The 25,004-nt window shown below is 51.5% G+C and overlaps 2 protein-coding genes across 5 annotated transcripts; one reads left to right on the forward strand and one right to left on the reverse strand.

Annotated features, from left to right (window-relative positions):
- The first annotated feature begins 431 nt into the window (after window positions 1-431).
- On the forward strand, window positions 432-3,943 carry LOC109773080 (probable pectinesterase 53). The gene is made up of 5 exons (XM_020331780.4): window positions 432-996; window positions 1,096-1,285; window positions 1,373-1,579; window positions 3,170-3,405; window positions 3,516-3,943. The coding sequence occupies exons 1-5, from the start codon at window positions 557-559 to the stop codon at window positions 3,661-3,663; spliced, it is 1,221 nt and encodes a 406-aa protein (XP_020187369.1). The 5' UTR covers window positions 432-556; the 3' UTR covers window positions 3,664-3,943.
- A 5,323-nt stretch (window positions 3,944-9,266) lies between these two features.
- Window positions 9,267-12,388, reverse strand: LOC109773079 (protein IQ-DOMAIN 25). 4 transcript variants are annotated; one of them, XM_020331777.4, is made up of 5 exons: window positions 11,387-11,867; window positions 11,214-11,283; window positions 10,821-11,125; window positions 10,213-10,386; window positions 9,267-10,110 (listed from the first exon to the last, which is right to left on the reverse strand). In XM_020331777.4, exons 3-5 carry the CDS (start codon window positions 11,097-11,099, stop codon window positions 9,523-9,525), a joined length of 1,041 nt encoding a protein of 346 aa, XP_020187366.1. In that variant the 5' UTR covers window positions 11,100-11,125; window positions 11,214-11,283; window positions 11,387-11,867; the 3' UTR covers window positions 9,267-9,522. The 4 variants fall into 4 exon arrangements, with proteins under 4 accessions (XP_020187366.1, XP_020187367.1, XP_020187368.1 ...); XM_020331778.4 differs by lacking the exons at window positions 11,214-11,283; window positions 11,387-11,867 and adding an exon at window positions 11,903-12,388; XM_020331779.4 differs by lacking the exon at window positions 11,214-11,283 and having other exon boundaries at window positions 11,387-11,868.
- Between the last annotated feature and the right edge of the window lie 12,616 nt (window positions 12,389-25,004).

Consider the following 25,004-nt stretch of genomic DNA (forward strand, 5'->3'; position numbering starts at 1 on the left):
CACTGTTGTCAGTCATATACTTACTTATATAAAAGAAAAATGCATTCCTAGTTCTCATCACCCACGGCCACGGGAGTCAGGCCAGAGGTCGTGATGCCGCCACGGAATGGAACCGGGATACAAGGAAACAGTGCTCAAAACAAAGTAAACCACGGGGCCGCGGTTAGACACCGTAAGTGCGTACAAGGCTGGTTTGCCTTTCCGGATAGGACAGTGGGAAACAGAGGCGAAGGCCAAGACGAAGACGAAGACGAACGAGTGCACGCACAAGCGCCGCTCTGCTAGATGCGCGCGCACGCCCACGCCCACGGCCCACTAGAGCCAGCCAACCAGCACGAACAGCGGGCTCTGCCCGTGAGCTGTGTCATTCCATCGCTCCTTCGGAACAGGGCGCCCGTGATCTCCTTAAATTCCCCCCGCTCCCGGATTCAACCTGACACACCCCCTTGTTTGTAGCCTTGCACCCAGCTACCTGCCGGTGAGGTGAGTGACCACCGCAGCAGCACACGTCGGCTGCTGCCATCGGCGTACGTGCGTGCAGCGCATTGTCGCGGCAATGGCGGTGTCGTCGTCGTCGTCGCGGGCGCGGGCGAGGTTGCTGGCGTGCGTGGCCGTGGCGGCGCTGCTGCTGGTCGCGCCGGGCGACGTGGACGCCGGGCGGCACGGGCGCGGGCGCGGGAGCGCGGCGCACAGGCACACCAAGGGACTGCGGCCGGGGAAGGCTGCGGGTGCGGCGGCGAGGCCGTACCCGGCGAACGCGACGGCGGGGGAGGCGATCGAGCGGCGATTCACGCGGTGGGTGCGGTTCATGGGCGGCCTGGACCACAGCGTGTTCCAGCGCGCGCTCAACCGCGCGCTGCTCCCGACGACGCGCACGATCGTCGTGGACAGGACGCCCGGGGCCGGCGACTTCACCACCATCCAGGCCGCCGTCGACTCGCTCCCGCTCATCAACCTGATGCGCGTCGTCATCAAGGTCAATGCCGGCACCTACACGTACGTGCGTGACCTGGCCTGACAACCATATTGTATACTTGTCGATCGATCGATCGTTCTCTTTCGGTGCTCGGCGTCTGACGAGGCGGCGTGCTGCAGGGAGAAGGTGAGCATCTCGCCGTTGCGCGCGTTCGTGACGGTGGAGGGCGCGGGGGCTGACCGGACGGTGGTGCAGTGGGGCGACACGGCGGGCACGGCCGGGCCCTGGGGCCGCCCCTTCGGCACATTCGCCTCCGCTACCTTCGCCGTCAACTCGCAGTTCTTCGTCGCCAAGAACATCACCTTCAAGGTACTGCACCTACTCGTGACGCCGGCTCGGGTGGCTTGGCCGGCCGTGACGACGTTGACTGATTGATTTGTGGATGAAACTGTGCAGAACACCGCGCCGGTGCCCCGGCCGGGGGCGCTGGGGAAGCAGGGGGTGGCGCTGCGCATATCGGCGGACAACGCGGCGTTCGTGGGGTGCAACTTCCTGGGCGCGCAGGACACGCTGTATGACCACCTGGGCCGCCACTACTACAAGGACTGCTACATCGAGGGCTCCGTCGACTTCATCTTCGGCAACGCCCTCTCCCTCTACGAGGTGCATCATCGTCTCCGTCTCCCTCTTAATTTCTCAAGCAAGCTTGATCAAGACTTGGTTAATTAGCACCGGCAATTCGAGTCAACAGAGTATCTTTGCTCGACCTGACTTGTCAGTGTGTCGGCTGCCACTGTACTACGTCTGGTCGAGCGCTGCATAGAGCACAAAGAGGTGGTGGCATGTCAGTCAGGTACCCGCTGGGGGCTGGGCCACAGCAGAGCATCCAGCTCGAGCGTGCGTGGCCTACCAGTGTCCCCGTAGAGTCACGTACGTGTGCACGGGTCGGTCATGAGCGTTCTCACACCGTTAAAACAGAGGATAGTGTTCCTGACAGTACATTCCTGGAAGGGAATAGTACGTAGCCAGTAGCACCGTGAGCCCGTGACGAATCTTGTCCCGCCAGCAACCCAGGCCGCCGTTCTCGCTCTGGGCCAGACACGATCTCGTTGCATGGCAGGCACCGCTCCCGATCCATGCCGTCCGTGCCGCCGTGCCCATGCCAGACACAATCTCGTCCCGTGGCGGATGGATGCTGCAAGCTGCATGCATGCTGGGTCACGGCCGTATCCATCTATACGCCCCCCCCCCCCCCCCCCCCCCCCCCGCGCCCGCGTCGCTCTCTCGGGGGCGACCTAGGGTTCCCTCGCGCCGCCACCCCCCCCTTCCCATCCTCCTCGCCGCTGCCGGAGGCGGTCGCCGGGGCCCCCGCGCGGCTGCCTGTGAGGGCGGCGGCGAGGCCTCTGGCCGCTCCCTTTCGGTGGTGAGGGCCCGGATCTGAGGCGGCGGCCTCACTGGTGCGTGCGGCGCTTCTCCGGCGGCGGGGAGATCGGCGGCATGGCGCTGTGGAGGCTCGGCGTCCGATGCGCGGAGATGGACTCGCGCAGGAGGAGGTAGCTGTCTAGCGTCATGGTGACGTCGATGGCAGAGTGGCCAGACAAGGTAGAAGCCTCAATATAATCTGAAGACGGACCTGTGAAAGATGGCTGCGACGACACACGAGTGCGTCTGACCGGATTGTGCCCCAGACCCGGTATGTGGCTCGGCTGGGGCTTCCGGCTTTTGATGTTAGGTTTAGGTGAGTGGTTTGGGTAGTGGCCCAGCTAACATCCCTTCATCATATGGATAGGAGGAACGGCATATGTTGCCAAGATGGTGGATTCAGGTATATTGTTTGTAATACTTTGTAAGGTCCTCGAAAATAATCAATAAAGTGGCCGTATACATCTTCCAGATGCAGAGGCCTGGGGTCATCCTCCTTTTCTAAAAAAACGGCCGTATCCATCTCGTTTCTGTTCGTCCGCCGTGCACGCAGGGACAAGACAAGATGGAAGGGAATGTTGATTTCCATTAAGTAATGGTGGTTTTGGTTCTTGATGGCGGTGAGCCAGTGTCGCCCCCCTTGTACCGTTGCGGAATGTGGCTTTCTGGTGGCGGCAGGTTCTCCGGCCCCTCCATCTAGGGCTTGGCCCCAGGTGCCGGCAGCTAGCCCCGGCCCGTGACGGAGGAGCTGGCTGGCCAGTTGGTGCCGTGCCTATCTGCTTGCCCTTAGCTTAATTATCCTAACTTGGCGTACGTGGGGAATGCATACAGGGTTGCCACGTGCACGCGATCTCGCCGCACACCGGCGCGCTGACGGCGCAGAACCGGCGGAGCATGCTGGACGACACGGGGTTCTCCTTCCTCAACTGCCGGGTGACGGGGTCGGGGGCGCTCTACCTGGGCCGCGCCTGGGGCACCTTCTCCCGCGTCGTCTTCGCCTACACCTACATGGACAACATCATCATCCCGCGCGGCTGGTACAACTGGGGCGACCCAACGCGAGAGATGTACGTCTCTCTCTCTCTCTCTCTCTCTCTCTCTCTCTCTCTCTCTCTCTCTCTCTCTCTATGTTCCTCCGGTGCAGCTGGGCTGACGTCTTTTGCTGTTGGATGCGCAGGACGGTGTTCTACGGGCAGTACAAGTGCTCCGGGCCGGGGGCCAACCACGCCGGCCGGGTGGACTGGTCCCGGGAGCTCACCGACGAGGAGGCCAAGCCATTCATCTCCCTCAGCTTCATAGACGGCCTCGAGTGGCTCAAGTTGTAGCAGCGGCAACCGCAAGTTAATGACTAGCAGCAGAGTAACTTTTGATTCGGCTGCAGCATTTGCAGCTGAATCCATGACGAGCACGTACGGCTATCTCCGCCCTCCGGCTCCGTTTTTTTTTTTGGCTTTTAGAAGTGGGATGTGAATCACACCACATCGGTTCGTTTTAACAGTTGTTGTGAGCTCTGACGAACACAGCAAACAGCTTCAAAAAAAAAACTGTGGCATGCACCTTGTGTTCTCTGTTCAGTGATACTAGTGATTTTTTGTAAGAAGAAAACAGTCTCTCTTTTTTTGAGAACTAAGAAAAAAACAGTCGTGACGGGAAAGACTCAAAGAGACATTAAGCCCAAGCGGCGGTGTTAGCAGCAGCGGGTCCATCTCAGACCAGCCCAGCCCAGACGAGCCAAACCCTTTATAGACACCACACCTTTGTGGGCCTCGGTATATCGATTACAACCATCATGATTGCCGAGAGTGTGCACTTTGTCATGTGATTGTGGAATCACTAATTGAGAAGTACTCCTTTTAAAGATCACTGCCATCTTCTCAGACTGTGACAAATGGCGGGTTGCATGTGCACTGGATATGCGCCACTTGTCGTAACCTGTGAGTTTCCCTTTTTTTCATAGATCCGTTTATTCAAACTGTTTTATCTCTTAAACCGTCGTCCAAATCTCGAACTGTTTTCACCGTTGGATTCCTCGCATCGAGATCTTCAAAACTAGCTCCTAGGTTGATAGGTTTTAACAAACCTCTTTTTCACGAAAAAAAGAAAAAATGGACCGGGAGCACGTTTTTCCCCTTGTCGAAAGTCGTTTTTCGAGAGACACGACCGTGCCTCTCGCGGAAGCAAAACCAAGCCTCTCACGTAAGCAAAAAAAAAGAGAATACATGTTTTTTCGTTTACGAGAGACGCGGCCGTGCCTCTCACGAAAGGAAAAAAAGATAGAGAAAACACTTTTTTTTGCAAGAGGCACGGCCTAAAACCGTGCCTCTCACGAAAGGAAAAGAAAAAGAAAACAAATTTTTTTTCGTTTCCGAGAGGTTCTCATGGAAGCAAAACATTGCCTCCCACGGAAGGAAAAAAAAAGAGGGAAAACATATTTTTTTTGTTTTCTAGAGGCATGGCCGTGCCTCTTGCGGAAGCAAAATCGTGCCTCTCGCGGGAGCAAATCCGTGTCTCTCGTGGATGAAAAAAAAGAAAACACATTTTTCATGAAGAAAAACATTTTTTTTTGGTCTAAAAGCTATGGAAGACTAATGAGATATCAAAAAGCCGAAAAAATCATCAAAAAGTCCAAAAACGCGCGCGGAAAAATTAAAAAAGTAAAATTTGGAGGAATCGCCAAGAGCATGACACATGGCGGTGGCTGAGAGCGCGCCACGCCAAGTGGTGCGCTCTCAACCCACCCGAAGTGACCCTTGGGGAGGCTGGGAGTGCTCCTCGACCCATTTACTTTTCACATTTTCCCCCTGGTTCGCTCGATCGCATTTGGGGAAAAAGGAAGAAATGAAATAATTCGCAAAAAAATGAAGAATATCATGAATTCAAAGAAGTTCACTGATTTTGAAAAAAAAAACGTGAACTTGAAAAGGAGTTCAAAGAATTTTAAAAATTTCATTTAATATTTCAAAAAATCATCATATTTGAAAAAAAAAGTTCATCGGACTTGAAAAAAATTCATCAACTTTGTAAAAAAGTTCATCAACATTAAAACAATTTCATTGAATTTGAAAAAAAATCATCTAACGATCATCTAATTTTATCAACTTTGTAACATTAAAACATTAAAACAATTAATTTTAAAAAAAGTTCATCAAAAGTGAAAATAGTTATCTAATTAAAAAGGTTCATCGATTTTTGAAAAAATTCATAAAATTAAAAAATAGTATCTAATTTTGAAAGGGATCATCAATTTTGGAAAAAATATTCATGATTTTTTTTATAAAACCACGCTTTTAAGGAATCAAAAAAAGAAAAAGAAAAATGGGAAGAAAACAAACGAAAGAACAAACCGAACTGTAGAAGAAACAAAAGAAAAGAACGAAGTAAGTCTGCAAAACCTGAGCAACTTCTTTTAATTGTATCTTTACTTTTGAGGGTCGTGCGGTCAATATTGGCATGCACAGTTTAGCTACATTTTCTCTTACTTTAGCTTCGGGTCGTCATGTTTGGTTTGGCGAACCACATGACACAAATTGTATTCCAATAGTTGTGGTTTTTGGACCGTTCAATAGATAGAACGTGGTGAAGTTGGGGGTGGGGGCATATGCCCCCTCCACCCCTTAATAGTGTTAACTTTATGCTCTGCAAATCACATTTTTTTAATAATTTATCTAGGTATGTATCGGGCCCAACCATTGGTGCATTTTTTTTATTTGAACCTAAAGGACATTGATCTTGGAATTGTGAGATAGTATGATGTCTCTGTGTGTGTTTATTTATGCCCCAGCTAGCCCCACCAATTTTTTGGCATTTTTGGCATGACCAGAAAATTGGCAAGTTAACCTTTTTTGGTTTAGATCCATTGTACCTACCAATTTTTTTTGGCAAAATCAGTGAAGCCGCCATTTGGTTTGTTGCCAACTAAACATAACAAAGTTTGGGACTTACGATTGATCCATGCTTCCTTTTATCCATAGTCGGTCAAAAAAATGTGACACATAACTTTTTTAATCAGCTACAATACGCTGAATAAACGAAAATTGGCATGCAAAAGCTCAAATGTACGTTACATTTGTCACACAAAAGAACAATCTTTTTTGAGATAAAATTCCCGTTTTTCCAGGATTAGTTTTTTAAAAGGTTTCAGAAGTAGTTTTTATTTAGGACATTCAGGATTAGTTTTTGTAAGGCAAATTATGGATTAGTTTTTCTAAAGGGCTGCTCTGGGCCGTAATAATAAACAAATGAGGTTCGGGGTTTGCACCGGATTATAGTCGATCTAAACAACCGATGCTAATTTGTTTGGTAAGTACATATCTTGCTGCATGCACCTGCCGGTTAGTTGAGCCAAAAAAGGAGCATGTATCACCTGAAGATTAGGAAATTGGAGAGATATACAGACCAATAAATACGTTTCAGAGTAAATCGCTAGTTAATCGTTGCAATAATATAGCGGGTCCCACGGAGAGAGCGGGCGAGGGAGTTACCAATTTTCCGCGCAGCTTTTCCGCGCCCTCAACTCACCCTCGCGTTGCGGACCAACCTGTGGTTGGATGGTTAGAGGGACTGTGATATCCTCAGCCCACCGGGAGTCAAATCCTTGTGTTCGCATTTATTCCTGGATTTATTTCAGGATTTTCGGCGATGCGCATTCAGTGGGAGAAGACGTTCACGTCGACAACGAGGTGACTACGGTGACTTCGTAAATTTCAAGATGATATACCGGCTCAGTCTTTCGGAGGTGCTCATAGGGGTAGGGTGTGCGTGTGTGCGTTCATATGGGTGAGTGTATGCGCGTGTATATGAGCGCTTGCGTCTGTACCGTGTTAAAAAAAAACTCGCCCTCGCATTGGCAAGAATCGTATTGGTCGGTGGTGGGCGCGTGGGGCGAGCCAAAAATTTGATTGCCATCCAAACGGACACCAATTTTCGTGGGCTTTGCCAAATTTTTGGTATGATTGCTATTGATTGCAATCGAAACACACCCTCTGTAGCTGTTAGATAGCTCTTCGTATGCCCGCATGTGCAGAGTGTTCGCTGGTTCTTGAAGAGGATAAGGATCATGAGAATATCGGACGCCAGTGGTCTCGGTTAGATTCTTGTTTACCTCTTTCCTATGAACGACGCGTAGCCAAGCATATGAAGGAAGTCTTAGTTAAAACAACACACCATTGTTTTGACAAGTTATATAGATCATGGAAAAAACTTAAATGGCGTGGCAATTTTTATTATTTTATATCATGGTGATTTCTATGTGCTTAAGTTATGACATAGAAAATATAGAAGACAACAATTTAATTATTAAGATCATGGAAATTTTCATTATCTATACCATGATAATTTTATTTTAAATGCCATGGAAACTTTATTCTTTTATTTTTTATAATGATTTATGTGTCTTTTTATAGAAAATTTAAAAAGAGAATGGCGAATGGGCCTGGAAGAATGGAAAAGGCCTGCCTGGAAAAAAACGGACCTGCAGCGAACCAAAAACGTTCGCTCGGGGGGGGGGGGGGGGGGGGGGGGGCGCGTGTAGAACTCAAATGCTACCTGATGAACAGTAAAGCCGAAGAACTAGTAAAAAATTCAAAGAATTCTGAATATTTTCTTTGGTAAGCTTTGACAAATGTTTCGTTTGCTTGCAGCAAAAGAAGTAGGATATTTACTTACACTACTCCGTATGAGCAGGCGGGCCGTTTCACTCCTCTGCGTCGTCCGTCCATGCAGATGCAGAACCAGCCAGCCACACTGACTGACTGACTGACAAGGTCAAGCGAAGCTGAAGCTTGCACGCTCACGCTACGTACGTACAGTCTGCGAGACCGCGGGGGTCGAAGGGCACGGACAAAGAGATCTCCCTCCCTCCCGGCTCGTACACGCACGCACGCGAGTGCAGTAACTATACTGTACATACATGCAAAGTACTACGTACGAGGCCACAGAGGCAGAGACAGACAAAATACAGATTCAGACGACACCCGTCTTGTGTCAAAAAGCGGCCTCGCGGTCGCAGATACAGATCTAGATCCGGCAGAGCGGCGAGTAAAAACAAATCGGCGAGCCCATCCGATCGATCAATCGCTGGAGCCAGTAGTCACCCCGTCTGCTCCGCACCAAAAACTGACAGCTGCGACCCGTGTCCTCTTCAACCTCAGCCTCAATCCATCCATCAGGGGCTGGGTTCAGAGCTGAGGCAGGAGATCCGCATCCGGTGACACGACAGGTAAAATTTCGCAGCAGGTAAAGCTGGCGCGCAAGTGCTGGGAATGCGGGTTCCCGGGGCCTCGGCCCCGGTTTACCTCGCGCGTAATCCGGCGCCGTAATCTGAACCTCTAGACTCTTCACGCAACGCAACGGACCAACAGATCTGCAGCGACGTGACCATATATTACTGCCTCCAATCCACACCAAACAATGCTCTTGTACGCACGTATTCCCCGTCTTGGGCAAGCTACGATGCTGTGCAACTGCTGCCCTGCACCGTATGTATGTGTCACATTAACTCACGCAGAGAGAGATTCTGAGGACGAAAAGGACGTGCTCGATCGTCCGGAATTGCGCCGGCATTGATGCACCTCGCCAAGCTTCCTCTTCTCTACCACCCCACCACCTCAACATCAAGGGACAGCCAGGCCATCTGGTACTGCCATTTCCAACAGAAGCACGGCACGGCAGCATTTAAGCCAAAGCGGTGCGCTTCAGTGGCGCTGCAGTTCTGTAGTGCAGTGCAGTAGTGCGTACTCCAAACAACCACAAACCTTTGGCTTCACTGCCAAGGATCCGCCACTGCCAGTACTCCCTAGTACGTACTCCAGTATTCTTTAACTTCCCTCGTCCCAGCTTCCATGCCTTGTGTTTTTTAGAGGGCGGGACGTCGGCGTCACGGCCTCTTTTTCCCAAATGGTTTCAGTAATCACCATTGAATCCTGGCAGGAGGACAGAAGAGAGCAGAGGCGCGTGGGATTCATGGGCTTTGGCGGCCTCGTTTTCCCCCAAATGGTTTCCCGGAAGCACAACGGATTTTATTCCCGTTCCCTCTGGCATCCGAGCGACTACAACGGCAGCACATCGATGGTGATGATATCTTGTGCCATGAACTAGAACTACTACTAGTAAGCATTTTGTTAATTCTAAATGATACTACTCCTACTAACTATATACCGAGCGACTACAATGGCGCCGGACGATCATCACCAGAGCTGGTCGAGGTAGTAGTCCCTGGTCACCTCGTCGCTCATCTCGGAGTAGTCCTCCACGCGGCTGCACGCCTCCGAGCTCTTGAAGCTCAAGCTGTCCTGCGACTGCGGCTGCGGCGCCGCCTTCCTCGACCCGCCGCGCGCCAAGGCGGGGTTGTTGCTGCCGTGCCGCTGCCTCGGCGCGCTCTGGCACCGGCCCCTCGCCACGGACGAGGCCGTGTCCGCCATGTACCGCGGGCTGCTCGACTCCCGCCCGCCCCCGCCGCCGCACGAGGGCCGGGCTTTCGCCGGCGATCCGCCGGGCACGATGGCCGGGAGGCGGGGCGTGTTCTGCGTCGTCTTGGGCTGCCGCGGCTCCAGCTCCCGCACCTGCAGCCGCGACGGCGGCTTGCAGAAGTAGGCGAGCGGCGAGGAGATCGGCGGCGCCTGCGGGTCGGCGGCCGCGTACCGGCCCGCGATCCGCGACGACCGGCACCGCAGCTGGCACGTGTCCATCTCCACGATCCGGGGGCTGCGGTCGTCCCCGGCGCCGCCCTCCGACAGCCTCCGGCGGTGCGCCACCGGCACCGACGTCTTCCGCTCCTACGCAACAACACACAACCAAGCGTCAAATTTTCAGCTTCATTTTCACAGACGAAATGCGGTTCACGATGCACGGCGAGAAGGAATTCTGGCGGACTGGACCTGCTGGATGGACCTCCGGGAGGAGAGGTTCTTGAGGGCCTGCGAGGAGGCCTGCAGCCTCATGAGCGCCTGCAGCCGGTGCAGCGTCGTGGCCGCCTGCTTCCGCACCAGGTAGCCGCGCACCAGGGCCTGCAGCTTCACCAGCGACTTGAGGGCGCGGAGAGCCTTCCTGGCCTGCCGGTCGCGGTACAAATTTCAAATCTTTACACACTTCTTCTTTATACATTTCTTTAGTGCTTGATAGGTTTAATAACTGTGATGATGACGACTGCACCGACTAGGCTTGTGTCACGGCGTGCACAACTGTGCGAATAAACATAAACAAATTCTAAGCGGCAGCAGGAGCAGCAGATTAAAGAATGAGCAGTTGCTAACGAGAAGGCAGCAGATGCAGAGGAATCTACCAATATGCCTTTCACCTATTCATCTACCCATTCCATGCCGGTCTACAACTGTTAATCTGTCAAGAGATGATACAAATGAAATGGCTAAAAAATGGCCTGGTAAATCTTCAAACGTACGTGTGTTCATCGCAAAATTCAGTCTGATGTTTGTGTGAGAGACTAAGGAAAAGAAGAACCGCGAGAGAAGCATGGACAGGGTCGTACCAGGTACCCTCTGAACGCCTTCTGCATCAAGACGGCGGCCTCCGTCTCGCGCGCCTGGCCGCACCCGCACGGCCTCGCCTGAGACTGAGAGAGCTCGCCGGCGACCACGGCGGTGACGGAAGGCCTGCGGCTGGCGTCGGCGACGCTGCTCCTGGCCTTGGCGAAGCTCCATCTCCTCCTCTCGACCGGCGGCACGGCGGCGCTCTGGTCCTTGGCCCCTTCCTTCTTGCCGCCGCCGCCGGTGAGCAGCTTCTTGAGCCACCGCATGGCGCGCCCCATGGCGCGACGACCGATCCTGTTCCTACCTGCGCGAAGAAGGACGCGTCAAGATTCGGCAAGAAGAACACACAAAAAGGTACGACCAACCGCAAGAACAGAGGAGATGGCGTCGACCTGCGGGGGAGTCGAAACTTGAAACAGCGTGCGTAAACAAGAGGCCGGAAGCTACGGGAGCAGGTTGAAACTGAAACGGGAGAAGGTTGAGGAAGAAAGCAAAAGCATTGACTGAACCACCCCAAAAGATAAGTTTGTGTCGCTTTCTCGTCGGGAGGTAAAAGAGGAGAAACCTTTTAGAGAGGAAGAGGAAGCCGAACACGGCCGAGCAGAAAAGAGCCAGCGGCGTAGCGCCAAGAACGGCGGCAGCAGCTGGCGGGCTAGCAGCGGAGTTGGTGGGTGGGACGTGGGGGATGGCAGTTGGATCAGTGGAAGCGACCTAGGTGAAGCCCGGAAGAGGAAACCTTTTCCCCGGACGAGCTTTTCAGGCAAGCAAAGCCACCCACCCACCCAAACGAACGAACCGTAAAAAGCAGCGGCAGAGAAGGAGCGAAGAAGAGAAGGGGGAAGGTGGGAGATGGGAGCGGACGCGTGTTCTCACTCGCCTCGCCTGTGACCTGTGACCACGCACAAGCAGCAACAGGGATGTGAAAAAGATTCCCCCGGCTTGTCTACGACGAGGCCGGGCGCAACGCAACAAAGGAGGCACGAGCAAAACGAGACGCGAGAAAGAAGAAACCAACGGCGGTGGGGAAGAAGAAAGAAAAACCAGGAGGGAGCTTGCAACGCAATCATGACTTGTATCTCACCTCGCCCGCCTCAAAACTCTCGTCGCCGCTGCGGTCGTCGTCGTCGTCCCGCTCCCGGGGGTGGCTGGCGCGGCTTTTGGGGCGGGTGCGGCCACCAGCTCACGCCAAGATCCCGATCCTGCGAATGATTATATTTCCGGCGGGGCTTGTAGATGGGATAGATGGGATGGGATGGGTACACGGGACGAGATCGTGGAGCCGTATCGCCTAGTGCCCGGCGCCCTGCGCTGCTACCCAGTTCCCACTTCCCTCCCACCCTCTCTGTGACTCTGCCTATGCGCTATGCATATGCCTACGCCGGGAGAGGGAGGGCCAGCGGCGGGGAAAAGCAAGCGTGATGTGACGCCGGCCGCTCACGGTGGCGCTCTCTACCGCCCGCCGGTACTCTGCCTGCGTACCGCTAGTACTGGAGTGCTACGAGCATACGAGCAGTAGGCACCGCACCGATCCGGTCAAATTAATGCTAATGTTTTGGGCTGCTTCCTTTTACTGTCGCCTCGGCTCGTCCAGACTCTGTATATGGCTCCGCTGTACTACGCGCCTGGACCAGCTTGGGCTTGATGCTTGTCTAGCACAACCAACACGACCCGCACAAGGAATATCTATAAAAACTGTAGCTACTGCCTGCACAAGTAATACAGTAATAACCCACCGTACTGAAGCTTCACAGTTGCCGTGAATGAATATTGGCGCGAAATTGCTGGGCATCTCTAACCGGTCTGGAGGATGTGGGCGAGTATCTTTGGATTAGGATAATTTTCGTTCTCTAACGGCGGGCCGTATAAAAGAAAAATTAAAGGTAGGCTTGTGCAAAACGCACACATATATGAATGGATCAACATGTTCAAATTCAAATCAAAGTACAATCAAACGACGACCAATTCACTTTAGATTCTATACCAAAACAACATGGTGCATCAGACCCACACACATGCGTGCACAAGCATGCCAGAAAAAAAAACTTATACATATACACGTGCCCGAATCAAATTTCTGAAAACGTTCACGTTATTTCCGAAAATGTTCACATTATTTGTGAAAGTGTTAACATTGTTTCTAAAAAGCTGTCCTGTCTCCGTTACAACAATATTTTGTATGCTCAGAATATTTGGTTCCCTCCGATTTTTCGCTCCCTGACTACGCCTACATTTCCAAAGAGAGAATTCCTTATTTGACACTACCTTAAAATGTGGTTCCTTATTTGACCCTGAAGAATTTTTTTCCCTATTTGACATGTAGTCTAAATTTTCTTCCTTACGTGACATTGCCGTCCGTTTTGTTACACCGTTCCGTTATTTTTTTTGGATGGACCAAAATACCCCCGTCTTAGTCGCTAGCCCACAAGGAAGTTTGACTAGAGTCGCTAGCCCACAAGTCCGATCCCGATCTAGCCATCGTTTCGTCCCTGTTTCGCTCGATTCCCCACCCCCAACCCTAGCGGTGGCTGTCGGTGTCAAAACCGGCGGATCTCGGGTAGGGGGTCCCGAACTATGCGTCTAAGGTCGATGGTAACAGGAGACAGGGGACACAATGTTTACCCAGGTTCGGGCCCTCTCGATGGAGGTAATACCCTACTTCCTGCTTGATTGATCTTGATGAATATGAGTATTACAAGAGTTGATCTACCACGAGATCGTATGGCTAAACCCTAGAGGTCTAGCTTGTATAACTATGGTAATGAGTCTCCCATCCGGACTAAGTCCTCCGGTTTATATAGACACCGGGAGGATCCAGGGTTACACAAGGTCGGTTACAAAGGAAAGGAATCTACATATTTGGTCGCCAAGCTTGCCTTCCACGCAAGGGAGAGTCCCATCCGGACACGGGTGCAGTCTTCGGTCTCGTATCTTCACAGCCCATCAGTCCGGCCCATGGCTAACAGGCCGGACGCCCGAGGACCCCTTAGTCCAGGACTCCCTCAGTAGCCCCTGAACCACGAGGAGTCCAGCACGCAGATTTGTATTCGGCATTGCAAGGCGGGTTCCCCTCTTTCCGGATGCTTCACAATGGTCTTCGGATGATCGAGTTCGGCTCTGCAACACAAGTAGCTTATACTTCCACAGAGGGCATAATAATTTATAAGTCCAATCCTCTGGCAACTTTTTACAACATGACATCACGTCAGTCTGGTCATTATTTCGAACCTTTTTTCCGCCTGCTGCCCCGCGTTCCGAGGCGCGGTTGTCATTGGCACGTCTTGTCCAAGCAAAGATCGTGTCCTCTTATTAAGGGATTCTTTATCGACACGGACGTGGGTAACCCAACCATCTTTAGGGTACAACTCCTTGGGAATAGGCAAGCTTTAAGGCCCAGGAGGAGGCGTTCGATATTCACGGCCTTCATAAAGGGGTACAAACCCGTCTTCCTTCCCCATGCTTGCTTCTTCCTCAACCCTTACTACCTTGAGTTCCAACACCCAGGTTTCAATCGCCGCAAGCCTCAGTCAACAGATCCAGCCGTCGAGGCCGGTGGGTGGCTTCTTCTGTCACAGAGGAGGATATCACGAAGCTTCGTGCGGCAAGATATCTGACCGCGAAAATCCTCCATCGGCTTCCCACGGAAGGGCAGGTTATCCCCACCCCCAGATCCGGCGAGAGGGTCGTGTTTGTTTCCCACTTCCTCCGAGGATTAGGGTTTTCCCTTAATCCCTTCGTCCGGGGGCTCATGTTCTATTATGGACTAGATTTTCATGATCTCGCCCCGAACTCTGTTCTTCTCATCTCGTCGTTTATCATCACGTGCGAAGCCTTCCTCCGAACTCCTCCACACTCCGGCTTGTGGCTCAAGACCTTCAATGTGAAGCCGCAAGTGATGGAGGGGGAGCAGGCGGAGTGCGGTGGAGCCTCAGTGAGCAAGCTTACCAGCGCTGTTTGGCTAAAAGGATCCTTCACAGAATCTTCCGACTTATGGCAGCAGGAGTGGTTCTATATCACCGAGCCCCGTGGTTCCAAGTGGGCAGCTGTGCCTGCGTTCCGATCCAGCCCCCAATTCAGCTTGCATCATGGATTAACAAGGAGTTGGACTGGGGACCAGTTGACGAAGTGCGGACTCTGCAGAGCCGCATCCGAAGCCTTATTGAGAAGGATATTGATCTTGTCAGCATTATTCAGGTAATGCTAGTCCGCTGGACCCTGCCGTGCTAGCGACGGCCTCTCCACATGTGGGACTTTAATCCAAAAGGGCCGCGGACTCTTCTGCACTTCCTCGGCACCACGCACGAGGGAATGTGGAAATTATTTTTTGGGAAACGAAAGCAGTGGCCGAACACCACCGAAGATATTGGTCTTGACTGCAACCATCCGGATACCTCGGTAAGCACTTAATTCCCGAACACCTTTTAGTCGAATGTACCGTAATAGGGTACTGAGCAAACCGTCTTTTTCCAGGGCTGGATAAAGAAAGTGGAACGAATCAGGTGTCCGGCCCCCCTTCCAGAAGACTCAGCAGACGCCGTGCTAACGAGGATGCTAGCCCCGACTCCATACCAGGTGCCGATGAAAGAGGGCAAGAACAGGGAGACTAGAGGTGACCCTTGTTCCGGAGACGGATTAGACATTGTGTCCGGGGAAATCAAAGTTTCTTTGCCCAAAGACAAAGGTGCAGCAGGAGCGAACGTCCCCTCTCCCCATGGCAAGAAAACGGCTGCCTCCGAAGATCGGAGGGGAGGTCTCCCAAGAGAGGCAAAATGCCATCGCCGGGCGGCTCGGGCTTGGCAAGCGAGATCGTCGCGCGGTTCCATTATGAGGACAAGCTTCCAACCAAATCGTAAGTCAAGCAGGGTGCTTTAAACATATCCTGCTCCTTTCTTGTTACCGAAGTAGCATCTAATATATATATATATATCTTCGCAGTTCGGCGCACAGTTGTCCTCAGCAATCTTCTTCCTCGGGAGACCTTCTCCCGGAGATGATGGAAAGCGATACGCCTCCCCCGACCTCCTCGCCCAACAGGGCGGACGACTTCGAGGTGTCGTCGCGGAGGGTTTCTCCCGACCGACAAGCAGTGCGGGGGCGAAGAGAACCTTACCGGAAGGTGGTCCATCTGTTGCTCGGGGTTCAGGGGCCAACAATGAAGGTCCCGGGCTATCCGGTTTACAGCCAGAGATGATTCTGGAAACGAGTGAATGGGTTCCTTCAAAGGAAGGCCGTACTCCTGCGGCAGCTTCCGAAGATCCAGAAGCGCCGGATATGTTGACGAGCCTGCTGCGACAAGCGTCTATCTCAGAGAAACACCGTGCCTTGATGGGTACGGTGGTCGAGAGGGTTCTGTCCGCGAAGAGCGGATTGAATGAATCCTTTACGAGCCTGCTAAGAGGCTTTGAGGTTTGTGATATAATTTTTCCAACTGTACCTTAAGCGCAAAATGCACCTGTGTATAGATAGTAGCCCCTGAGACTCGGATTGCCTTCCCAAGGGAGGCGATCGGAGGATCAAAAAGATATGCTCGGGTAACAATCTGATGTAATTGGAACACAGGCCGTTTCCCCCCTGGCGACTGTCCGGACTACGGAGGTAGCCGAGCTGCAGCGGAAGCTTGATGTGGCAGCGGATGACATTGCGTTAATCAATATGCGTCTTGACGAGTCGCAAGGTATGTATTCGAAACAGCTTGTACACATACATATTTGTAATATAAGCATGACGCTGAAAGTTGCATACTGGGATATGCATGGCTGCAGATGGTGCCGCCTCCGTTGAAATTCTTCGGGCGGAGCTGGCCCGGGCCAAGGAGCAGGCCCGGTTTAGTAATGCGGCTGCCGAAAAGGCATCGGCTGAGTTAAAGGCCGAAACAAGCTGCTCGGCACCGAGACGAGGAGAAGATATCCACGATGGCGCTCGAACTAAAAAATGCTACTAGCCGCTGTGAATTTCTTGAGAAGAAGAATGAAGCCAAAATGACTGAACTTGACAAGGCCTTACAAGAGGCGAGAGAAGCGCGGTCTGAATCTAGGGCAGCCCGTGAGGAGATCCGGCAAGCTGGGGAGATTGCGGTCGGTAAGCCCTATTAGCTACAGACTAAGTTCGGCGATCCGAACTATGCTCAGCTTAACCAAGTGTGGAGTTCCCCAGACGAGTTTTTAGACTTGCCGAAGAGTTCTTCCGATGCGGCGCAGTTTTACCGGGCGCGAGAGGGGTATGCAACGGAGAGGCTTTTCTGGTCACAATTTGGCACGTCAAAGCGCCCTTTGTTGCTGAATGAACATATGTCCCAATGGGCCGAGCTTCATAGGATATCTGGCGCTGCCATGAAGAACGTCATAATCCGTCTGTGGCCGACTAAGCCTATTCCGAATACCTACTTCGGCTTGGTGCAGCGGCTTGTTGATGCGGTGCCACGTATCGATGCTGTGAGGCGGTCGGCGTGCATTGAGGGTGCACGGATGGCCTTTGCCCGTGTCAAGACATACTGGGGGAAGATGAAGGCCATCGATGTTGCAGCGAAGAGTCCACCCAAGGGCAAGGACCATCATGCACCGGAGCATTATTTTGAAGACGTCTTAGAGGCAGCCTGCTTGATAGAGGGTCAATGCTCGAAAGACATAGTATTCGAGTGAGGTGTAAGGGAATTGTAAAAGACAATTTGATATTTAATCTATTTTTGTGTTTTGCTCGAAAGCTTTTTGTTCCTCCTGTGCGGCCATTTTTATATAACCTGAAAGTTTTCCAGTTGTCGGCTTCAGCCCCCTCGTAGGAAGTACGGGGGTGTTCAAAAAAGCATTTGATCACTCTTGACCCAACGTCTTGGTCCATGAAGGAGGTGACAATGCAGCGAACCAGGCAATCAGACTATAGGGCGTTAACACTTTCACTTAGCCATAGGAGTTTTATGGTGGGTCTACGATATAGCCCCTAGTATGTACGCGGCTTATTTTTAATATGATGCGCTGTACAGATGATCTGAAAAAGATCCTTCGTATAACACGGAGAGAATCGCTAAAGATTTCGATAAGTCGTCGAGTGGTTGACCAGCTCTCGCCGCATCATGACAGTCAGTTTTCGGCTCTCTACTGTGGTGCTTGACCAGATGAACCGGAAGCACAATCGCAGTAGTTCTCCCTTTACTACCCTAGCCGATAGAGCGGAACATAGGGTAGCAAGCACAAAATCCGGGGAACCCAACTATTGACCCAAGACATGATTCGGAGCTGATGCAGATAAGGCCAAACTCGCGACGCCGAGGTACGCTATAAAGCTGTTCGGACTTGCCGGCAACTCATTTGTTCCCATACCGAGCCCCTGGCGAGTTATGCCGAGGTGTGTGTGTAAAACAACCACAGGAGCAAAAAATTCGGGTCGATTAGGAAAAAGTCAACATTGGACACTGGTTACGTGTACTGGGAGCTGAGTGATATGCCAATAATTATAAAGATAACAAAGCCGCAACCCTGGCTATTTGACATGCCAGGGGTCGAAGGCTGAGGAAAAAGGAAATTTACAGGCTCGGAGTAGAGAGCTCGATCTACAAAAATTTATTTTGGACCTCCTGTCGCACGTCTGCGCCGCCTGTCCTCGATTAAGGGATTCCTTGACAGGAATAACCCTTGGATGATTGTACGAACCCGAACTTTGGTAGAGTCCTCTGGGTGACCAGCCCTTGAGCTACCTGTGGAGGGGATAATAAAAAGGAAAAAAGGGGCAGTTAGAAAAGTAGGGGGGTTTGCAGGCACACCCGCGTTGTGCTTCCGCCGGTGCCCAGGGTATTTCAAGTGCATAATTATGTATGCGCGGTACCCACTTCGAAGGCATATTAGGAGAACGGCGGAAGACGAATTGCTAATCCAATATGGACATTGATCGGTCATGTTGAATGGAGACCGGCGGCGTGATGGCCGACGTGGTATGCGGCGTAATAAGGCCGCTGTGTAGTTCGGCTGAGGTAGCCGTAGTATGATCTCCTGTACGGAGGGAGTGTTCCGTGCGCTCACCTCTAGGGGTGTTTGTCACGTATACCATGTTTACTGTTTTTGCTTCGGGGGGAAATTGCTTCTAACCCCCTGTATTTGGTTGGTGGATCTCTTCGTCGTCCCTATCGCCGGGAGGCCTTTTCCCCTTGTGTTCGGCATTGAGCTTGCCAGCCTGCTTGAAGACCCAACAGCTTCTGTTGGTATGATTAGCTGGTTTATCGGGGTGGCCGTGAATCTGGCAGGGTCGATCCAATATCCTGTCTAGATTGGATGGTCCGTCCCTGTTCGCCTTGAATGGCTTTTTCCGTTGACCGGATTTGCGACTGCTGAATCCGGCGTTGACCGCTGTGTCGCGTGATCTTTCATTATCATTGCGAATTTTGTGTTTGCTGCGTCGTGGCTTGCCATTGCCGTCTCGGATTTCGGAAGTGCCCGGGTCGCAGGCGTTGTTGCTTCTATGAGCGAGCCATCTGTCTTCTCCCGCGCAAAAGCGGGTCATTAGAGCGGTAAGGGCTGTCATGGATTTAGGTCTTTCTTGGCCGAGGTGGCGAGCCAGCCATTCATCCCGGACGCTGTGTTTGAAATCCGCAAGGGCTTGCGCGTCCGGACAGTCGACGATTTGGTTCTTTTTAACTAAGAACCTAGTCCAGAGCTTCCTGGCTGACTCTCCGGGCTACTGGACAATGTGGCTTAAGTCATTGGCATCCGGTGGCCGGACATATGTTCCTTGGAAGTTGTCGCGAAAGGCGTCTTCCAAATCTTCCCAGCTGCCAATAGAATTTTCCGGCAGACTATTTAACCAGTACCGAGCTGGTCCTTTGAGTTTTAGTGGTAGGTATTTGGTGGCATGAAGGTCATCTCCGCAGGCCATGTGGATATGGAGGAGGAAGTCCTCGATCCATACCGCGGGATCCGTTGTTCCGTCGTATGATTCAATATTCATGGGTTTAAACCCGTTTGGGAATTCATGCTCCATTACTTCGTCTGTGAAGCAAGGAGGGTGTGCGGCGCCTCTATACCGGGCCACACTGCGACGTACCTCCGATGGAGTCTGTTTGCAGTTTTCGGTCCGGGCGTGGCTAGGTTTGTCACGTCCGAATAGGTAGTCGTCGTCGCGTGTCGAGGCACGTCCTCGCGATCCATAGATCGATCTTGTGTGTCCTGCTCTACTGTCCAAGTCCTGTCGTCGGTCGTATGTACAACCCCGAGCTATTTTATTCTTGCCTTTACGGCGAGGTGGGGCGGTTTGGTGTTCGGCTTGAGTTGCCGCTTTATCCTGGCCGCGTGGCGGTCGGTCGGCCGCGTTGTGCGATGATGGTACGGGCTCCAGCACCTCGTCATCGAACTGAGGTAACAATTTGTGCTTCGGGTAATTTTTGGCTGGGCCGTTGAGGCCATATTCTTCGGCGGCCAGGACTTCGGTCCATCTATCATTGAGCAGATCTTGGTCAGCTTGAAGCTGCAGCTGCTTCTTTTTTAGGCTCCTTGCAGTGGCTATTAGCCGGCGTTTAAAGCGCTCCTGCTCGAGAGGTTCTTCAGGCACGATGAATTCCTCGTTGCCGAGGCTCTCCTCTTCCTCGGAGAGCGGAAGATAATTATCCTCCGAGTCTTCGTGTATGGCCTGTTCATCAGGGCTACCGTGCCCGTCCTCCCGTTCATCCTGTTCGGAGATTGCCCCGACAGGGTCTTCATTGTCTTCGGCTTCGTCCGGAGTATTATTTTCTCCGGTGCCGGTGTTTTTGTCTTTTGTACGACGTGACTTAGACCGGCATCGCTGGCGCCGGTGCCGGGGCTGTGTGTCGGGAGGTTTGTCCTTAACTGGATCCTCTTTGTCATCGTTGTTAGTTTCTTTAGGTGTGTCCACCATGTATACGTCATATGAAGAAGTGGCTGTCCAGCGTCCGGTAAGCAGCGGGTTTTGGCCCTGCTCCTCGTCGGCATCGTCGTCCATACCGTCGATGTCATCGGAGCCGTAATCAAGCACGTCGGTTAAGTCTTCGACAATGGCTATGAAGTGGGTGGTGGGTGGGAAGCGGAATTCCCCCCCATCATCAGCCTCCAGTTCAAACCGGACATAATTCGGCTATGAGTCCCCCGCCAGGGACAGATTCTTTAGTGAGTTTAGCACATCACCAAAGGGCGAGTGTTGGAAGATGCCTGCGGCGCTAAACTCAAAGATCGACAAGCGATCAAGTTCGGCGTCCGTGGATGCACATGGCTCGGAATTTATGACCAGAGGCGAGCCCGGAGTTCCGGTGACCAAGACATCGTGTGATTTTAGGTCTATGTTTGGCTCCAACGCCGTGGAATCTGTGGCCTCCGCGGTGGGGTTGAGCCTCCCGTCCTTGGATGGCGCAATATGCCCCGGATCTACGGCCAGAGCAGTTACAGGAGCAATCTCCTGGATGCGGACCGATGACAGATTTAGGTCATGTTCATCGGGGTGACCAGGAGCGATCGCCACGGTCTCGAATCCAGCAAAGATCAAGTCTCCACGGACGTCTGCGACGTAGTTCAAGCTCCCAAATTTGACCTGATGGCCAGGGCTCCAGACGGCCAAGCGAGTTGGCCCGCAGTGCGAAGCCGCCGAATACGAAGATCTGTCCGGGGAGGAAGGTTTCTCCTTGGACAACATTGCCGTTGATGATTGAAGGGGCCATCAAATCTTTTGGGGACGGCACAGTGGAACTCTCAATGAAAGCACCAATGTCGGTGTCAAAACCGGCGGATCTCGGGTAGGGGGTCCCGAACTGTGCGTCTAAGGTCGATGGTAACAGGAGACAGGGGACACAATGTTTACCCAGGTTCGGGCCCTCTCGATGGAGGTAATACCCTACTTCCTGCTTGATTGATCTTGATGAATATGAGTATTACAAGAGTTGATCTACCACGAGATCGTATGGCTAAACCCTAGAGGTCTAGCTTGTATGACTATGGTAATGAGTCTCCCATCCGGACTAAGACCTCTGGTTTATATAGACACCGGGAGGATCTAGGGTTACACAAGGTCGGTTACAAAGGAAAGGAATCTACATATTTGGTCGCCAAGCTTGCCTTCCACGCGAGGGAGAGTCCCATCCGGACACGGGTGCAGTCTTCGGTCTTCGTATCTTCACAGCCCATCAGTCCGGCCCATGGCTAACAGGCCGGACGTCCGAGGACCCCTTAGTCTAGGACTCCCTGAGAGGCTGCAGCGGGTTGCTGGCTCGTACAGCGGCGGCGGCGGCGTGAGCTGAGGGGCCATGGCTCAAGGGGTGGCTGCGGGCGGAGCATCAAGCACGGCTGTGGGTGCGGGAGCAAGCACCGTGGTGGACGGCGACCCAGGCACGGCGGACGGCGGCCAAGGCGGGGTTGGGGATGGTTCGTCGGTGAGGTCAGCTGCTGGCGCCGGCCGTGGCGTGGCTATGCAGCACTTGCCGGTGAGCACAGATGTGGGCGCAGGCCATGGCGATGCTGCGGGCGTGGATGCGGGCTTGGGCCATGGTGCGGCTGCAGACTTAGAAGGGTGAGTTCCTTCCACAAATTTCTCTCCAAATGCAGGATTAGAAGGAGGAGCAGGTTGACCCATATCCAGTAGCAATGATCATGCATAAGTTTCTCTTTTATGTACAGGATGGATCCAAATTCTTGTTATGTGCTGAAAATTAGATTGCTTGGCAACCCAAAAAAAAGCTAGAAAAGAGCCCATGTGTTTTTATTTTGAGAAGGTCATTGATTCAGACTTGACAAATTATGAAGATTTGGTTGAATCAATTATAGTGCAGTACCAGCCATGTTATTTGGAAGTTGCGCATGTTCACTACTATGATGAAGTTCTGAAAACGTTTCCAGAAATAAAATCAGACCAAGAGCAAAAGGCGGCTTAGTTTGTGATTCTCATGTTTTCCTTGATGTCATGGTTACTTTTGGATGTACTTTTGTGCTGCTCATGTGATGTACTTGTGGACCTGACCTCATGTGTGAAACAGTATGTGATGCATGCCAACTAGTACTGATGTATGTGGTGAATCTGAACCTGAATGTGATGTATGTGTGGACATGGCTGCTTCTGGTTGTTGTTCATGTTGTGATGCATAGTGTGTGTATATATGAATTGTGTGAGATATGGGATCAAATTACAGGGGAGGTTTTGCCAAATTTTCATTTTTTGAATTAAAATGAGAGGAATTTTTTTGGATTGAAGTCAGTTCATTGACCAAACTATGGGGTCTCAATTGGTCATTTAACATGACCAAATATGTAGAATAACTGTAGATATTGTCATATACAGATTTTTAGTCACTTTATGCACCAGGGGTAAGAAGGTATTTTCACATCTGTCTTTAACTCCGTTAGTGAACAAAATGCACTAGAGTGTCATATTGGGAAAGAAATTTAGTGCATATGTCAAACAAGGAAGAAAAATTTCTTCAGGGCCAAATAGGGAACCACATTTTAAGGTATTGTCAAATAAGGAATTCTCTCATTTCCAAAAGGGGACGCGCTAATATTTCTCCAACGTCAATAAATACCTTGTTTATTGCTATCAATAAACCACACTCATAATTTCCACCGCTCCTTTTCCCGCACTTCCTCCTCCAGATCTCGAACCCTCCTGGTGCTTTCTGTCGGGGTTACAATCCTGACAATGAGTGTTAGGGGTATGAAAGAGGGGCAGAGCCTAGCTACGGTGTAGGTGTAGAACTCGGTTTTGACTAGTTCAGGCCCCTCTCAGAGGAGGCAACATCCCTACGTCTCATGCCCTCGGGCTTGTTTTCTCTTGGGGTCTATGATTACAAGGAATGCTGAACCCTTGCCATGGAGGAGGAGGGCGTCTTATATAGAGTGCGTCGTGGTCTCTTTACTCCCACATTAAAGGAGGTTTAATGACTATAACTACGGCAGTTACAGGTGTTAATAGACACAACTACGGCAATTACAGGTAACGGCAACCATGACTACACTTGAAGCCCGACTTAAGACTAGCCGACCGTTGCAGCTCCCACAATGCCCTTGCGCCTCCCTTGTCCGAGTGGTGGTGGCTCGGCCGACTGGAGGGAAGACTCCGAGTGCGTCGGTGTATCTGAGTGGATTTCTTGTTGTGCGCATCCGAATGTGTCTATGGTCCAGAGACCTACCACTGATGGTGTGGGATCCCAGGTGGGCCTTAGATGTCAGATCCTTGACCCTACCAGTAGTAGGTGACCCCATCAGCTTCGGTTTATTCCACCGTGGCCGTTGAGCAACATGACGGCAGGTAACCTTCGCAGCGGGAAGGTCTCCAAGGATCCTGTGAGGTTGAAGCCAATAACTAATCATAAACAGCCAGATAACAATCATCTCCCCCTCCCTCACTACCCCAGCTGTTGAACATCCGTACGTGCATATGTATATGTACACATGTTCGATTTATCCACTTGTATTCAGGAAGTCCATGGTTAATTCCACACCAGTACTAACTTAAGGTTCGTATCCGAGTGTTTTCCGCTTGTGTGTACTAGATTTGTTTGCATATCATTACTATGTTGCGTTCCTCTGAACTATTACAGTTTAGCAACCATACAAGCGTTTACAATTCAGTGTACCTGATCTCGTTAATTGAAAACATGATTAAACGTAGATCTACGTTAGGAAGAACGTCATTTCACATCTGTATTCCCTATTCATGGACCGACCATGAAGTCATGATCACTTACTAGACGGCCACACAATCATTGCTTATGTGATATTGCAGTTCATCCAGTGATTATGTATTGAGGTTGTATCTTTGTGGATTCTTTTGTAGATATCATTCTTTCGTCTTTGTTCTACGGTTGCTACACCCAACATACAAAATGAGTATGAGAAAATGAGGGGGAAACCTTAAGGGAGAATGCCATCCGTGCGTCGAAAAAAATGAAGAGAAGGGAATGGCTTCAAACTCAGTTATAGGGGATATCTCTGAACTTGCACACAAATTTGTATATGGTGTTGCTAACGTTGTTGAGAGGACACAAGAAAAAGGGCAGACCCGGAAGAAAAAAATGTGATTTGCAGCATGAGAAAGATTTAGTGAATATATGAACGAGGGGGTTCAGAACCAGAAAATGATGACAACGAAGGTGACAATAATTCAGAGGGAGGTGCTGACGCCCTAGAGCTGCCCCCAACCGTTGAGGTACCAAAATATACATCTCTAGTACATTTTAATTTTGCATCATCTTGTATCTGCATTACATT

This window comes from Aegilops tauschii, chromosome 1 (assembly GCF_002575655.3).
Source record: "Aegilops tauschii subsp. strangulata cultivar AL8/78 chromosome 1, Aet v6.0, whole genome shotgun sequence".
Classification (NCBI taxonomy): Eukaryota; Viridiplantae; Streptophyta; class Magnoliopsida; order Poales; family Poaceae; genus Aegilops; species Aegilops tauschii.